Raw genomic sequence first — 15,204 nt, forward strand, 5'->3', positions numbered from 1 at the left:
TTAGGCCGGCACAAGACCTTCCCACAAGGGTTTATTAAAACACCTCCAAAGGCCAGATTGCAGACTCCGGGGGGGGGGGGGGGGGATGCATTTCATTGCCAGCATAGGTAGGAAATACCTGCCTGTCACTCTGATGGGTCTGCATGAATTAGCTAGTAGCAAACATATACACACAGAGTGATTGCGGCATTGTCAAAAAAGGCAGAAATTGTTGGTTTTCTATTGTGTTCAAAACGGGCAGGAATCCTTCCAGCCAGAAGGGAAAAAAAAAACCTTATGTAAAAAAGTTGTAAGTGGAGATAAGCCTAACTGGAAAATCAAAGCCCTCTTCAAGGGCAAAATCAATGTAACCTCTATCAGAACCCAAGTGATAATTATAATCCACAGCTTATCTTCCCAGAGATCATGGCTCTCTGGGCTTTTTGTGACCTTACCAGCATGGCCTTTAAGTCTCCTTGGATGGCGATCCCTGGAATCTGCAGATACCAATCAGAGGCCAAGTTCCTCTGAACTGACAGCTGTAGATTGACTGGCTGCAAAATTTCGGTCTCTGGCTGAGGTCTGTTGCCCACCACCGTCCTACAAATTAAACGGGAATGGAGAGTCACAAGGTGGCCCTCTGAGTAAACCAGCCCCTGCTGCCGGCAGCGCATGGCGTCACTGGGAATAGCCCTCCAAGGCCTAAAGCTCACTTACTTGGGATGCTGGCTGGGGAATTCTGGGAGTTGAAGCCCACAAGTCTTAAAGTTGCCAAGGTTTGGACAACCCCTGTTCTAATCCAAATCCTGCCACAGGGGCTTTTCCATGGAGGTTCACTGGGGGAAAGTCTGCTTTGGTTTCTGCTTTCTGCTTTGCCCCAACACAATTTAGCTCATTACGGGGGCCCTACCCTGACTAAGCCCTTCGAAAGCCCTCCCGGTGCCTGATGGGGGAAAAAAGCAAGATGGTTTGCTTAGAACTGCCATTTGCACACTGGTTTATGCTTGCATTCATAACCAAAGGTGGCGGAAGACGGCTAAAGCTTCAGACCTTCTCACAGAGCTGTGCAGGGTCTCTTGTCAAACCTTCAAGGAATGGCTTCTCTGCTGCAGAAAGGTGTTCCCACTGCCAGGAGAAACCCCACAGCAACAGGCAAGGAAAGCCTGCCATGGGCAGCCATCTGTCTGCTGACCTCGAGGGGAAAGAGCTCACAACAGACATACCTGGAGATCTTCAACTCGGTGAGTTGGATATCCATCTTGTCAATCACCGGAGGAGGCATCTTCTTCTCCGCAGAGACCAGGGTGAATTCGTTCCAAACTCTGATTAAGCCAAGATCAGCTATCAATACATTGTTGGACACGGAAGACTGAGGGATCAGGATGACAGGAGCTTTCAGGTTGATGTCCATCGAGAGGCGAAAGCTCTTCTGAGCAAAATCCTTCATGCTGGAGGCGGCCTTTTCTGCGGCTTGAACCGTGGCAGCACTCAGTGCCTCCTTGGCCGTTTGGAAGTGGTTGAGAAAATGCTAAACAAGGACAGAATTACAAGCCTAATTAAGCAGCACCGCTGGAAGGTCAAGAAAGGACGGTGTAAATGGATCCCCCAGGTGAGTAAAAAGAAGTGAAAACAAGTATTGTTGTGTAAACTGTCCAACCATCTCATTCTCAAGTGTCACAATGTAAAGGAAGAAGAAGTAATGACCAAGCTCTGCACTGCCAGGACCAATTTTATTCTCTTCCGTCCTTTGTGAGGAGACTGGGATTTTGAGCCTACACATTTGAAAACTGCAGCGTAAGCCAGTGTTTCTCAACCTTAGCAACTTTAAGACGTGTGGAGTTCAACTCCCAGAATCCGCTTCATCTTCCGGATCTGAGAGATGAAGCGGATTCTGGGAATTGAAGTCCACACATCTTAAAAGTGTTCAAGGTTAGGGAAGACCAATGTAAGTTAACAGAAAGAAGAAGCTCTCTTACCAGAAGCGTCATGAAGAATTTGTGCACATAGACGATCTGAACGCAGCCCACTTTCAGAGACATTTTGCCATCAAACTTGGACATGTCCATGTAAGCGTCTCCTTCGGTGGCATCGGAATAAAGGGACATAGTGAACCGGAAGACTTCGTCTCCCACTATCGAGACTATCTGCAAAGATCACAGAGACCATGATTATCTCTCTCTTCGATACTATCCATCATGAGCTGGTCTGCCCTGACCAACAGCACGAAAAAAGGGTCCCTGGGCTGTCGGATCATGACCTAAAACAGCCCCTGCCCCTCAGAAGTTTCCAGCTCCACCAGGCCGCCCTCCCTGTCCTCCAATTCAGTTTCTCCATCTTGAGGGGAAAAGGCGACGTGCGAACGGGCCAGAGTATGCATTCAGATGTGCTTCTTTTTCCTCTGAGCGTCTCTTCTGTTCCTAACTCTGCCAAACTGGTCCATGAGGCTCATTTCAGCACTCCCAATGTCACACTCACCTTTTTATGAACCGTTTCCGAATCGACGTTGGTTATGATGAAATCCCGAAGCCGGGCAAAAACTTCAGTGTGCTTTGTTGTGGTAAACACACAGGCCTCCATGCCTGGGGAGGAAGGAGGACAAAAATAAAAGGGGATGTCTTCCATTTTTGATTGAAGTTTGGACACCGGGATTTTTCTTAGGGAATTTACACTTAATCCATTACTAGCTGCTATAGGAAATGTATTTGACCCAAGGACTGAAAGAGAAGAATTCTATCCTACAGCAATAGCAGAGTTAAGTACGGTAACTGGGAAGGAAGAGAGCTGATTTTTTTTAATTCCCGTGCATTATTTCAAATGCGCTTACCTTGAATTCGTATATCTGCAATATTAGCTTTCTGGTCACAGACCAAAACGTTAAAGGCATTCAGTTGGGCAGTGAGCTTCAAGTCGAACACATCATCAGGGATGGCTGCAGGGGCAGCATCTGAGGAACAAGAAGAGATCGATCAGCATGGTGGGCCTTCCTCCCCAGCCATGCGCCTCAATCTTCCTCTTCCTCCTCCCTGGTCTTGTAGCAGTGAACACACCGATGCTTTGTGCCCCCCCCCCTCCTGCTGCTTCAAACCCATGCAAAGAAACTTGGAAATTCAAAATGCTTCTTAAATTAATGAATTTAATTGGCTCATCATGATCAAAAGGGATCACCTTGGTTCCTCAGTATTAAATAGGATTGGCAGAAAGAGAGAGAGAGAGATCAACCCTCCGATACCTGATTTTGCAACAGCTATTTTGGGATCTTCTGATGGTTGCTCTACTTCAGCCCCCTTCTCAGTTGGCGTGAGGCCACTTGAGGCAGATGTGAAAAAATTCATGATAGAAAGCAAGGCTTCGGTGTGCAAAAGTAAGTCTAACGAAGAAAAGGATACCTGGAAAAAACATGAAGGAGGGATCGCTCACCTGAAAACAGGTTTTTCTCATTTAAAAAGGCCTTTCAGCCCATTTAGGATAAATGGGAGTTATTTGGCTCAAAAATCCAATTGGAATCTGAACTCTTTTAGTTAAACTAGCATTTGTTCTCCAAAGGACATCCTACCCTGGGTAGCTAAGTCAGTAAGGTGACAATACTCACATTCAGCAACTGCTTTGTTTTGTTGTAAACAGTGTCGAAGTGAGGACCATCAACATCGGCCTAAACGAGAAACACAATTTCAGTTTGCAGCAGAAGGCGAAGCCATAGCAAAGCACACGCATATTCACGCCAACTGTTACGTTCAGGCAGGGACCTGCGGTTGGAACATTCAAGCTGTGGGACACAGCACTGCAATCCAAGCTCCTCTTGGTCCAATCCCACCACTGCGCCACCTCGTCGTTTTTTACTGTATCCTGCAGGCAGCCCTGGGTTCAACATCTACCTATTTCTGCCAACTGCTATCTCAGTAGAGGAAGCCCCACACCATGTCACCTTTAGAAATGCCACAGAAGAGTCCAAGCTGGGCATTATTCAATTCCCAAGAAAGAAAAGGCGAAAGGAAGATGCATTGCCTTCCTCATGAGCCCCCCTCTGTATGTAACTGACAGAGAGACCAACCCAATCCAGCCTTCTAGCAGAAACCTCTAGCAATTAAGATTTAATTCGGCTTTTTGTAACATACATTAATTTGCATTATTTCACTTTAATCCTCTGTATAAAATACACTGCCATTTTTGCTTTAAGCATCCACTCAAAATACCCCACAGTAATTTTTAGTTTTAAAGAAGTGCTTAACCTTAACATATTCCATCTTTAGAAGATGCTTGCCAGATTCATCTGAAGAACTAATAATATTTAATGGATCTCCTTTGGAATCTGTAGAAAGAATAAAATTCATACTTAAACCATTGTAAGCCAAAGCCACTCACTGACCACAGAGTCCCTAAGAAAGGAAAAGTGGATTGATACAGTAAAGAGGGTAATTTCTTCATCGATACAATCTTCCTCAAAAGAATAATCAGTAGAATTTCAGAGAAATTACCCAAAATATACAGTAAACAGATACTTCATAAGCTTGATGAAATCCTCCTGCCTAAGGAGGAGAATCTGGGTTATTTTAGGATTAAAAATTTACATTCCACTAATCATTATTTCACCAAGTTATACCATATCTCAATGTTAGTTTTTCTCTTTAGGGATTTTTTTTTAGTCAAAACTAATCAAAACTCTCACAATTCTAGCCATAGATATTCTCTAATGTCATTTTTAAACTACCCAAATTTTAAATTTTATGATTAAAGGAACACGGAAAATGGGAGTCTTTATGGAAAAATAGCAAGTTAAACAAAACCCTTTAAAATGCTTAAAATTCAAATAGAGCTTTGCACGACGAATAAGAATAAAAATTCAAAACACAAAATTGAAATAATTAGAGAAATGTGATCTGCAGTTTAACATTGTCCTCTAAAAACCTGTGTGTAATCTGAGTTACATTCATTTGGGAAATCCTTCATTAAATAAGACTTACCAGTGAATTCAAGGCAATTCATCTGGACTTTCTTAAGATATGCTGTAAGAGTCATATCGTGCATTTTTATTCTACCTTCACTTCCGAGTTTTAATACTGTGAGCCTGTATAAAGGAAAGCTTTGCTTTTCCACTTGCTTTGTTAATGTTACTAAGACCTGAAAGGGGGAAAATAAAGTATATGAAAGATAGCATGGACACATAAAAATACACCAGCCATTCATATTCCAGTTGTCTATCTACATTTGCCATTTTGCCAAACCATCTCCAAGGAGGGGGGGTAGTGTGCTGCAGGAAGAAACAAGAATTCACGTCTGTCAGATTCACAAATATGCCAAAAATCCTGGAATCAACAGAGCCTTTAATCAGAACAGAGCAAGTTATGATCTCGACTTGTCCTGATGGAGGCACCATCCAAATGGCTCTGATTCAGGAGTACTGAGACGCCCCACCATTTCTCACCAGCCAGAATGAGCCTGGCAAGTGGGGTGCTAACCTACTGCCCCATCTCTTTTCAGCCCTCCTGCCCACAGGAAGGCAAAACACAAGCTTTGCCAAGTTCAGCCATTGGCATCACCTAGAAGGGCAAGGGCAGGGAGAGGCCCTCCAGAGAAATACTGAAAGCCCGCTGGGAATAAACTGACGGGTGGACCACTAACAATAACCCGCTCTTCCGGTCTGGGTGAAGCCAGAAAGGAGCTGGAGGAAGGAGAACAAATAAGGCCATCCTTGCCAGCACTTATTCAGGAAACGGGATACCTTGGGTCTGAATTAGCCTTAAGCTGCTGCTGCTACAGGCCGATTCAGAAGTTGAATGCTCCACTGCCAAGCAAATAAGCGGTATTTAAAATAAATAAATAAATAAATACAAAGGAGGATCCGTGGGCAATTACAACTGAATCAAGGCAGAGATTCATAAGTTCCCTACCTTGTTTATTTCAAAGTTCAGCAGCAGGCTGGTTCTATCTTCCGTCAGGGCTTCTTCCGAGATGCTGGATTTCGGGGTCCCAGCCAACGGCACCATTTCTTTTACCTTGCCTGCTAATTCCAAAACAAGAGACGTCCATTTAAAGAAGGCCTGTTCACACCTTGCTGCAAAACCAGTGCTTCTTTGTGAGTTTAAGTCATGAGCTGTGAGCCTGGATCAGGCCAAGAACACCTTTCGGTCTGCTGCCACCTGCCTGCCTGTCCACAGAAGAGCACTGGCAGATTAGCTCCCTCCTAAACTCCCTGCAGGAAAAACGCTCCAACTACACAACCTGGGAACAGGGACCCACACAAAGATTTCCTACCTTCCGTTGACGCTGCTGGTTCTGCCCCAGGGTCGGTTTTGTCTGCTTCAGCCAGGTTTTCATTCATAACTTTAAGCAGAACATTTAAATCCTCCTGACTCAGGATAACCTAGAAACAGGGGCATTTCGAGGGGAGGTTACGTTTCTTCAGACTGAATGAACCGCCACTGAACAAGGGGGACGAACCCCAACCCTGCCTGTCGAATACAAATATTCATCCGCCTTTTTGGCAAATCCCTCCACAGTTTTTATCACTCCAATCTTTCTTACTTCTGTGGTAAACAGGGCAAAGTGAAGGTTCCATTCAAGACCATTATGGGAACCATAACACTATAACCATCATCCATCTAAAAATCCTCTCTGTGGTTCTTCTTCCTCCTTCAATATCCCAAAGGCCACATTTGGGGGTCCCTGAGGGGCTAAGCCTCAGCAAAAGCCAGGATAACAAGGTTACTCCCCCAAGTCACCATAGTCTCAAAGGAGGCCTCTAAATGGGGGACAGTTCAGCAAAGCCGAACACAACCCTTTGATGAGGATGTAGACCAGAAAAGGCACCTCTCTTCATAATGGAATTAATCAAGAGCTGTTGAAGAGGTCAGAATCCAAGAATTCCTGATAGAATGGGGAATGTACAATGAAGGATTCTCCCTGCCCCCCAAAAAATAGAGCTGCAGCATAGTCACATGAGCTGCTTTTTAAAAGCCCAGCAGCATCTGGGAACGAAGCCAGCTGGGGGACCTGCCATTCCTTTCCTTTTAAATGGAGAAATGTCTTTCTTGCTATCTTTGGTTGCCCCTCTATGGGGACCCTGGGAAGAGAAATTAACTTACGCTGATGGTATCAAGGTAACCTCGGACTTCCAGCAGGGGTATTTTGTGATACCACATCCCAGCCAGGTTGCGGTTGACTGAAAGGTCCAGATTAATGGGGTGCAGAATTTGAATGTCAGGCTGTGAAGCCCCTCGCTGCAAGACTGTCCTAGAGGAAGTCACATGATTATTGTGGGGTTAACGTGACGGAGCCCTCCCCAATCACGCTGCGCTTCACGGGTAAACAGGAACCGGATTTACCTGGACAGCTTCAGCTGGGTGAGGTGCACCTCCATTTTATCCATGATGGGAGGCAGCGAGCAATCCTCCGCTGACACCAGGCTGAACTGGTTTTGTATTTTAATCAGCCCAAGATCAAAGACCACAGCATTGCAAGAGACGGAAGATTGCGGGACGACGATGACGGGGGCCTTCAGGTTGATGTCCATGGAGAGGCGGAAACTCCTCTGGGCAAAGTCCCTCATGCTGGTGGCAGCCTTCTCGGCGGCCTGCACTGTAGCAGCGCTCAAGGCCTCCGTGGCAATTTGGAAGTTGCTGAGGAAATTCTGTGACAAAGTTAAGAGGTTTGCAGGTCAGGAATGGGGCGAGGGAGCAGTGGACCATTACTTAACTGTGATATTTAAGTGACACATTTTTCAGCTTCCTGTTACTCGTATGACACAGAGAGAGAGAGACTGTTTTTTGCATCCCAATATAAAAACTTCCTTCCATGCCATGTGAAAAACAGAACAACAACAACTCCCAGTTGGCAGTCTTACCAGGAGTGTCATGAGGAATTTGTGTAGATATATGATCTGAATGCAGCCCACTTTGAGAGCCACAGTTCCATCCACTTTGGACATATCCATGTAAGCTTCTCCCTCAGTGGCGTCTGGATATAAGGCCAGGTTGAAACTGAAGACTTCATCGCCGACTATGGAAACCGCCTAGAAGGTGGGCAAGCAAAAATATCATGGGCTGGATTGGTAGTTTCTAGATGGTTATCCAAAAGATGAGTTTGCAATGCTCAACAAGCGCATGGAGCCCTCGCTGGTTCTTCAAGACTGCAGCTCTAAAGCCAAGCTGGACATGGAGAATACCCAAATGGGCTCGGACCGAGTTTGCACAGGCTGTTTCTTCCAAAACACCTGGAAAAGAAACTTCCCGGATGCCCTTGTGGGGTGTCTCTTGGTACAAAATACAGGAGAGCCATTCTGGTGCTCAAAAGTCTTGCAATCAAAGGAGTAACTGTACCTTTTTATGAATTGTCCTCGAGTCAACATCAATAACAACAACATTTTTCAGCCGGACAAAGAGAATAGTTTGACTGGACTGCAGAAAAAGGAAGGAGTCAAGGCCTGAAAGGAAAAAAATGGTTAATTATTTGCTAAGAACCATAGAAATGAAATCTCAGAGCCCTAACTAAACCTTTACTGTGTTATTCAATTTCCAAAAGTATTTTGAAGCTGCTGTAGAAATATTTCTAATATTTCTGGGCCACTGAATATATTGGGACAAAAGCCGAGGAAGTTATCTCTTTCTGTCCTGTCTTTGTGGACCACTTGAAGTGCCCAGATCTATACCCAATTGCCTTCCCCCCCCCTTCATTTCAAACCAGCGGAAATGCATCTATTTAACTGGCCTTCCGCTATACAAGATCAGAATTGAGAAATCAGAAACGAGTGAAATCAAAGTCCTCCAATAGATGGGATATATTTCAATAATTCAAGCTTAAGAGAATGTTCTCGACAGCTTGGAAGAACTGACAGAACAGGCATTTTCCCGTTACCTTGAACTTTTATTTCAGCAATATTGTTCTTCTCATCGCAAATGTTCAAACAGAAGGCCTCCATCTTGGCAAAGAATTTGAAATTAAACACATCCTTGTCCTTGCTCGTTTTTGCCACTGTAGAGAGAGATTTTTTTAACAAATCAACAAGATGTAGACCTGTTCCAGGCCATCCTGAATGAGGAGAAAATGGCACCCAAATATGGCTGCCCATTACCTTCCTTCCCAGCAGACTCCTTCCTCTGGGTCTCTTCCCGTCTCTGCAGGGCTGGTGGCTGCTTCTCCCTTGCTGGGACCACAGCCATGAGATACCCCAGGGCCGAGAGAAGAGCCTGGGTGTGCAGCACCACTTGGAGGGAGGAGAAGGTCACCTGTGGGGTTTGGGGGGCGGGCAAAGGCACCTCTTCAAAAGCATGATCTCCCCATTCACCCAACACTCCACCAGAATCACTTTCTTGATGCCCAGGAATTACATTGTTGGTTTGGGGAAAATAGGGCACCCCTGCATCCTGGCTTTCCTGCACATTTCATAAATGGGTCTCAGTCCAACATCCCCAAGTGAAGCAACCATTTTCTTAAGTGTAGTTTGGGTTCTCTATTCTTAGACTTACTTCCAAATGTCATCCGACACCTCACGATGGCTAAAAGGGACTCAAGGCCCCTTCTTCATCTGACTTAGCAGGCTAAGGACACAGCAGGCTATTTCAAAATGAAGGAGGGCCAAAGAGAGGGGACACCTTCCTGGACATGGTCGAGAGCAGCAACACAAACAAGGGTTTATCAAAAGCCAGGCACCACTCAGAACCCTGCTTAGTCTTTTCTACCCAACCCACTCTCTTGGTAGGGAGTTGAGGGGTCTTCCTTAGGAGCAGCAAACTCAGCCTTATTTACAATTAAGGTTAGGATGAGTTTTCTTAAATTTTCCTTACCTCCATTCTTTGTTCGGTATTGTCAAAAACTGTCTGAAATTTTGGACCATTTTTATCGGCCTGAGGGGAAACATAACATGTGACTGAAAATTGAAACACAATTTTCATATTGTACACAAAGCAATTATTTGACCATGCCGTTCAGTACGTATCATTTGGTAACATTTTTTTTTAAAGGTCTTTACCTTGATATATTCTACTTTCAAAAGGTCTAATCCGGAGACATCCAATGAACTAATCAAATGAACTTCCTGCCGTTTACCTACAAAAATATAGGAGATCTAAGAAATGACAGGTTATGTAAAGCCTGCATGGCTTTTTAAACTAAGTCTTTTCTATAATTAGCTCTTTTAAACAAAATCCATAACAATTTTGTTTTGTTTTTTTTAGACTAAAACTTTAGATTTTTTGGGTAGAAAGTTTTTTTCAGGCTAATCAAATCACAAATCAAATCATTCTTTCTCACCCCTGTCCAAAAGTACATTTTTGTAACTGCTTAACCTATTAACGAAATTACCTTGAATTTCATAATAATTCAGGCTAATCTTTCTCAAGTAAGACTCAGCTCTCAGGTCGAATGTTCTAACAGTAGCTTCCATCCCAAGCTGCTGCACGTTAAATACAAGTATTGTTTCTTCTCTCTGCAGCTGCTTGGTCAGTTCCAAAATCACCTAAATAAGAGACACTTGTTGAATTTTGAAATCTGGGCATCTTCAGTTACAGACAGGCCTCAATTTGTGAACTGAACTTCAATCTCTAAAGCGATGCAGAAAAAAACCCTCACACTTGCCTCCTTAATTTCAAATTTTAATTGCAGGTTTGTCAGCTCTTCCTGAATAGTTTTAGTCTCATTCTTTAGCTGTTTTTTGGGCGGGGAAACCACTTTCTCTGGTTGTTGGGGATAATCATCAGAATCAAAATATTCATCCTCAGATTCTAAGGAACAAAGAAAGTGCTATTAGGGCATTCTGTGGGCATCAAAATATTCGCTTTGGAATGGACTAGTTCATCAATGTTTAAATAAAATTGGATTTGTACAGTCATTTGCAGGGGGGAAATTCCATTTGCCATAACTTGATTTTTTTTAAATGTCCCATTTAAAGATTTTAACGCAAAGTTGTCTGAGCCACAAGTATGCTTTCTAAAATAGCCAAGCGCCTTGGATTTGCCGTAATTTTAGATGCCCCCCCCCTTTTTTTTTACCTGATTCTAATTCTTCCAGCAATAGTGTGGCACCAAGGAAGTCTTTCCTTCCATCAGAAACCACAGGAATGGCAGGAGCCTGCAAAAGAATGCGAGACAGTGAGAAACCACTGGATAATATTTTCATATCAATCTACATACAACACTTCAGGTTGGAATGTTCTCACAGCAGTGCCAAGCTGGCATGACTGCTTCACTAGTATTTATTACACATTTGACCTTTCTGTGTCTCGGAAATGCCAACAATTATGCTAATTACTGGCTGTACTTTCCCCAAATGTATAAAGAGTTTGATACCTTTGCACTTGAAACTGAAACATCGGATTTCTGTGGGAGAGGAATGCTGTCAATAAGCTCAAAAACCCCTTTGATCTTCTGATCAGAAATTCTCAGGTGAACCAAAGGAAGCTCTCCTGACACTTTAAACCTAAGGATATAAAAATGTAGAAGAAACAGAACTAGGTTGCCAATAATGCCGCTACACTCTTGATCTAGAAGGTAAAGCACGCACGCACACACACAGAGAGACCAAAACCCAGCAGGGCTGTGAAATTGGCACACACTGCATAGAAGGCACCATCAAAGGAAATGTAATTAACATCTTGTTTTTACAAACAAATGCACTGATCTCTGGCTACAAAGATATGAAGTGAACCGCCAGCTCAACAGCTTTCTTTCAATTGGGCCTAAAGTAATGATTTTGAGAAACATCCAAGAAATGTTAAGGTACATCTGGAAAGCTTTTTAAAAGACCATTAGAAGGTCTCCAGGGAGACTGGCTGGCTACTTTGTCCCGAGAAGATTTGGATACATAAATTTCATGGCACTGATCAGTAGTTTCAGTGTGCCAAAGGCCACGATTAAAAATAACTCTTCCAAAAAAACCCAAAATGAAAAGCAAGCCATGAATTCCCACTCCTGCCCAGGATGCCACTCTAGCAATATTTTAAGAGGTCTGGAGCAGCAACAAGCACACTGAATAAAAGGTCAGCTCCCTAGCCACAAAAACGTGGCCTGCTCCACCTTTAGGCAATATGAAACAACTGAACCATATTTACAGCTTTTAAAATTGCTACATTACTTTGCCATTCTGACGTCCTTCTCCACCATTGATTTGGCAACTTGGATACACATGTCCATGGGACGCAATATGTGCAGCAAGGATGCGGGCTCAGACCGGGCTTTTTTCCAATCTTCCCCTAAAATGCAATTAAAGAGTTGCTAATATTTTGGTAATTCTAGCATGATAATAAATAATATTGATGCATAAAAGTCTAGTAAGCCCTAGCGATACCACAAAAAAAAATACGAAAAATTCAGTATGCGCACCTGCCAAATTCCAGAGAAGTAAATAGATTCAAATTTCAAGGTTTATAGAGTTAATACTGCACCATTTGTGCCAACTGCTTTCCACTTGATATGCAGTCAAGAATGTTTGGGGTTTAGAGGCATCATACCTGATCTGCCAAACAGCAGTTGTACGTTCTTGATTTCTACATCAAATTTGTCATAGGCTTTGTCCATGATCTCTTCCAAGGAACTGCCTGAGTTCTGCTGGTGACCTTGGCTGATGCTCTTCAGCTGTTGAATGATAAGTTTCTCTGCAGCTTAACATGCAACTGTCACGTAGTTTTCACAAATGTGTCCCTAAACACAACTGGCCCACAGCTGTATTCATCAGCACTCAATGGGATGATGTTAGACCTGAGAGGAACACATTCCTCTTTTCCGCCAAATTTTAATTTATTAATTTCTTGCCTTCAATCTTTAAGAAAAATCATCATGACCTACCTGGAAAGTACCTAGGTCCAAAATAAGTAAGTTTGACTTTTCATGGTGGAAGCCAGTTTGTGGGATAAGAAGATAGGAAGGCTTCAAGTTAATCCTGAGGTCCAGCACTTTTCTTGTTTCAATGATATGCATCAGCCCTAAGACAAGAAACAGAATGGAGCTGAGACGAGCACCTTCCCCTTCCCCCGCTGGAACAGAATTCTGCTTAAAATACACCACAACCCCCGGGGGCAGTGGGAAACTCCTCTGCAGCTACAGGGTCAAAAAGGGGCTACTTAATCATCTGATGTATCCAAAACAGACCTGTGGCAGTCCTCTCTTTAATTTCTTCCAGTTTCGACAAGGTGGCCGTGGTTAAGCGTTCAAGGTCCATGCCTCGGTTAGTTTGGAAGAATTCCACCAGGGCGTTGATTGTTCTCTAAGAAAGAGAGTTATCAATTGAATCTCTTTTTTTTCTCATGGAACGGCAAACACAGAGATAGGAAAGGAAGACGATCAAACTGAGAACCGAGAAGCATTTCACGCCACTCTCACTCACCGCATCGTAGATGATTTCTACGGGCTGCGACTGAACGAAGAGGCTCTGGTCAGCCACGCTGTCTTCCGGGTTGGTCTCAAACTTGATCTCAAGCAGAGACGACTCAGCGCCCCCAATGGAGGCCACGAGAGAAGGCACAATGTTCCGTTGCCTCAAGCCCGTCATGTACCAATGTTCAAGCTTTGCCTCTATCCTGCAAATTATCAACAGGCAACTGGTTTTTCCTCCTCAAACTATAAGGAAGCAATTGTACGAGGTTCCGTCTTAAAGAGGAGAAAATGCCTGTACAATTAATGAAAAAGAAATGAAAAGGCTGACAGCCCAGCTGATGCAGGAGTAGGAAGAGGGCCCAAACTTTAACCTAAGAAGTGCCCATGAGATTCTGGTTTTGTTCTGCCAAACTGTTACAGGCCTACCATCAATACCACCACAGAAATCACCTTTTCAATAAACCGAGAAGCCCAGATTCACACAACGCACAGAATGAAATTGGAACTGGCACTTACTTCAGAGCTTGTGCGCCCGGCCTCTGCGAGATTTTAGTGCTTAAATCGATGATCTGAATTTTGAGAGTGTCCGGGACATCCCTGTCCTCTTTAATAGTAAAGGAAGTGCTTAGGAGTTTCAGGGAGACCACGTGGGCCACATACTAAACGGGAGACCAAAGCATTGCAGAGCATTAGTCGTATTATCGAATGGGGTGTTTTTATCATAAACGTCAGGCAGACACGACACCCGGGGTCCCCTCCCCTTCCCCAACACAGGGTAGGAAAGATGAATTACAGCCCACTTGTAAGTTTCACCCGCGAGAAATGGAGACGCTCATCTGTGGTGCTCCAGCTTTAATCCAAAGGCGCAATTACCTTTTTGGGTAAAGTCAGGTTGTGGGAACTGTCGCTGTACCCGATGGCGGTGAACAGCTTTGCCTTCTCTTCAGGGGTCATGAGGTCATCGATAGCTGCAGAAAGGGTAGAAGGTGTTATCTTGGAGAAGGAAGGGCTGGCACTTAGCCCCTGAGGCTGAGCTGGTACCAGGGTTCATTTGCCTTCCCTTCAGCCGCTTCTGTTCAGTTTGGTAGCTTCATCCCATGACTGCTTTAATGCTCAGCCCTTTGCAACCAGCCACTCTGTGGTCTCGGGGCTCCTGGACAGACTCAGACTTACTTTCAGGGACTGACGTGTCTTCTTCTTCGTCTTTCTTCTTGGGTTCCTTCCTGCCCCAAAAGCCAGAAAACCAGCCACTTTTCTTCTCCCCATCTGCGGATTTCTTGGAGAGTTTTTGTCCTGACCTCACAATCTACAAATCAAAGGATCAGAGGTTCTGCACTTTCACCAGCCTCAAGTTCAGCAAACAGAAATAAATGTATTATTTATACAAACTAAACAATCCCCCAAATACTAAAATTGTAGGAAAAACCACCAAAAACGGCCATTTTGCAATCGTCGAGTATGTATGCCAATAGCTAGTTTATGATCACTACTGAAGAAATAAAATGGCAAGATTTCTTCGAATGAAATCATTTGCAAAGGGCACAAAGTTGTGTTAGCATATTACAAACAGCTTCTCAATGTGCTGTTTTTAGAAACACTTCTAAACAGTTTTGCTGACAATGTAACTTGCCCTGGAAGTATTTCTATTGATGGTCAGTGCAGCCATTTCTAAAGCAGGTGTGTAAAGCTCACTCAAATTAACTATTGTAAAATCCTTATAAAAGGAACCGGGGGAGAGGAGGGGGAAACGACCTACCTCGGTTTGTGCTTGTTGCCTTGCTAAAACAATGTTGAAAACATCGAGAGCCTTCTCCAAGTCCTGTGGAGCAAATGCAGACATGGAGTTTCTATGACCTTCCTCCTCCTCCTCCTCCTCCTCCTCCTCCTCCTCCTCCTCCTCCTCCTCCTCCTGCTAAGGCTATGCCCT

General features: G+C 44.0%; 1 protein-coding gene across 5 annotated transcripts in view; it reads right to left on the minus strand.

Annotated features, from left to right (window-relative positions):
* Window positions 1-15,204, minus strand: part of VPS13C (vacuolar protein sorting 13 homolog C) — a 52,615-nt gene that overhangs the window by 26,015 nt on the left and 11,396 nt on the right. For 3 of the 5 annotated variants that reach the window (XM_034409393.3, XM_034409391.3, XM_034409394.3), the window contains 32 exons: window positions 15,034-15,096; window positions 14,451-14,583; window positions 14,151-14,245; window positions 13,794-13,936; window positions 13,288-13,480; window positions 13,053-13,167; window positions 12,750-12,886; window positions 12,416-12,539; window positions 12,040-12,157; window positions 11,256-11,385; window positions 10,959-11,037; window positions 10,546-10,691; window positions 10,273-10,426; window positions 9,941-10,017; window positions 9,756-9,815; window positions 9,044-9,197; window positions 8,827-8,943; window positions 8,292-8,395; window positions 7,817-7,984; window positions 7,299-7,603; window positions 7,059-7,206; window positions 6,229-6,337; window positions 5,865-5,977; window positions 4,938-5,094; window positions 4,206-4,285; window positions 3,569-3,628; window positions 3,209-3,365; window positions 2,804-2,923; window positions 2,455-2,558; window positions 1,956-2,123; window positions 1,203-1,507; window positions 435-579 (listed from right to left, as the gene is read on the minus strand). In XM_034409393.3, the coding sequence (XP_034265284.2) occupies window positions 435-579; window positions 1,203-1,507; window positions 1,956-2,123; window positions 2,455-2,558; window positions 2,804-2,923; window positions 3,209-3,365; window positions 3,569-3,628; window positions 4,206-4,285; window positions 4,938-5,094; window positions 5,865-5,977; window positions 6,229-6,337; window positions 7,059-7,206; window positions 7,299-7,603; window positions 7,817-7,984; window positions 8,292-8,395; window positions 8,827-8,943; window positions 9,044-9,197; window positions 9,756-9,815; window positions 9,941-10,017; window positions 10,273-10,426; window positions 10,546-10,691; window positions 10,959-11,037; window positions 11,256-11,385; window positions 12,040-12,157; window positions 12,416-12,539; window positions 12,750-12,886; window positions 13,053-13,167; window positions 13,288-13,480; window positions 13,794-13,936; window positions 14,151-14,245; window positions 14,451-14,583; window positions 15,034-15,096 (4,281 nt within the window). The remainder of the gene's footprint in view (window positions 1-434; window positions 580-1,202; window positions 1,508-1,955; window positions 2,124-2,454; window positions 2,559-2,803; window positions 2,924-3,208; window positions 3,366-3,568; window positions 3,629-4,205; window positions 4,286-4,937; window positions 5,095-5,864; window positions 5,978-6,228; window positions 6,338-7,058; window positions 7,207-7,298; window positions 7,604-7,816; window positions 7,985-8,291; window positions 8,396-8,826; window positions 8,944-9,043; window positions 9,198-9,755; window positions 9,816-9,940; window positions 10,018-10,272; window positions 10,427-10,545; window positions 10,692-10,958; window positions 11,038-11,255; window positions 11,386-12,039; window positions 12,158-12,415; window positions 12,540-12,749; window positions 12,887-13,052; window positions 13,168-13,287; window positions 13,481-13,793; window positions 13,937-14,150; window positions 14,246-14,450; window positions 14,584-15,033; window positions 15,097-15,204) is intronic. The other 2 variants (XM_087877957.1, XM_034409392.3) reach the window with 1 other exon arrangement.

Source organism: Pantherophis guttatus, chromosome 13, assembly GCF_059756535.1.
Source record: "Pantherophis guttatus breed Tessera chromosome 13, ASM5975653v1, whole genome shotgun sequence".
Taxonomy (NCBI): Eukaryota; Metazoa; Chordata; class Lepidosauria; order Squamata; family Colubridae; genus Pantherophis; species Pantherophis guttatus.